This window comes from Trachymyrmex septentrionalis, unplaced genomic scaffold, assembly GCF_001594115.1.
Source record: "Trachymyrmex septentrionalis isolate Tsep2-gDNA-1 unplaced genomic scaffold, Tsep1.0 scaffold83, whole genome shotgun sequence".
Lineage (NCBI taxonomy): Eukaryota > Metazoa > Arthropoda > Insecta > Hymenoptera > Formicidae > Trachymyrmex > Trachymyrmex septentrionalis.
This window is the reverse complement of record NW_017306018.1, coordinates 1,715,792-1,717,147: the sequence shown is the minus strand read 5'-3', so window position 1 is coordinate 1,717,147 and position 1,356 is coordinate 1,715,792. Positions and strand designations below refer to the sequence as shown.

General features: G+C 26.4%; 1 protein-coding gene across 9 annotated transcripts in view; it reads left to right on the top strand.

The window, feature by feature from the left end:
- LOC108755033 (actin-binding LIM protein 2) overlaps nt 1–1,356 on the top strand; it is a 30,248-nt gene that overhangs the window by 26,378 nt on the left and 2,514 nt on the right. For 4 of the 9 annotated variants that reach the window (XM_018497751.1, XM_018497747.1, XM_018497746.1 and 1 more), the window contains one exon: nt 321–361. The exons of 1 other annotated variant lie outside the window; for it this stretch is intronic. In XM_018497751.1, the coding sequence (XP_018353253.1) occupies nt 321–361 (41 nt within the window). Of the gene's footprint in view, nt 1–320; nt 404–1,356 lie in introns of all 9 variants that reach the window. 4 more of the 9 variants (XM_018497748.1, XM_018497745.1, XM_018497744.1 and 1 more) reach the window with 1 other exon arrangement.

The following is a 1,356-nucleotide window of genomic DNA, read 5'->3' as shown; positions in this document are numbered from 1 at the left end:
CCCCCCCCCCCCCAATGAAAAAAATTATAATCTTTAGTTAATACGTTCTTACAGACAAGCCTTTTGTAAATCTGGAAATTTTGCAGTATTATTGAATTATAAAACAATCATGTCTCCGGCATTACCTCTATTACGTCTATTTTTAATCAAACAGTCGTGTTTGTACTGCTCTATGCAATTTTTTCATAAATTGTAAAATACATAGGCAGGTAATGAAAAAAGGAAACACGATTGATGAAAAACAAATTGTAGTTAGCATAGGAAATGGTTTGTGCAACATGGTTTGATATGGTTTTCTTTCACATTTTCCCCAATTTTAGTATCAACAGGCAGCATCACGGATGTGGATCGACGGGCATTGGTATGTACCACAGCCCCATACTACTCCCGGCGAATTAGCATGGTTTGTAGCTTGTTTTTGCATCTGTATCATAATAGAACTCCATTTATCGGAATGATTTCGGTTATATTGCATTTAAATATATCTCCTTCCTATATTAAATTTAACATTATTTTAATATGGATTATAATGTTTTAAAAAAAATTATTAATAATTTCGTAAGAACTGATAATTTCATAAAATATTATTAAATAAATTTTGATTTGTTGAAAGAAGAATAATTTCTTTCTAAAATTTTAATGGCAAAAAGATTTATCGAATAACTTTTTTTTTAATTATATATATTTAATTTGATTATTCTAATAAATGGAGTTTATGCAAATGTCATTTTATTTAACGTTCTAGCACGTCTATAATTGCAGATGTGTTGCATTAAGTGCACACATTCGTCTAGAGAAACAAGACAATATACAGTTCGTACGTTCGAAAAATTTATGATGTGTATATTCGTATTTATTTGTATTTATTTGTATGATTATATTTGATTTGCTACTTGTCCCTATTACGATAAGATATTGTGTATATAATATTGTATAATGAGTATGCATGCATGCTGTACATTTTGCTATTATTTTGAGTTTTGCATTTTTTTATCAACTGTATTTACTTTTAATTTGTTCTATGTTGCATATTCGATTTATCGTAAGAGTTCTTCATCTTTTAATTAAGTTAATTAATTAATCGAACTATACTTTTATATCCAATTTGCACTAATTAGCTTTATGAGCGAAATGTTATTTTGTCTTTTTCTTGTTTTAATATAATGTAATTTATTTTGCAGAAAATTTTAATTTTATAAAATGAAGATAATTGAAATTTTTTTTAGAGAGCTTTAAGTAAATTATATAATAACTTTCGAAGAGATAACAGGAAATTGATACCATAATATCAGCAATTTAATGCATTATTATGATTATATTACTATGAAATGGTTACTTTTTATGAAAACAGATTAT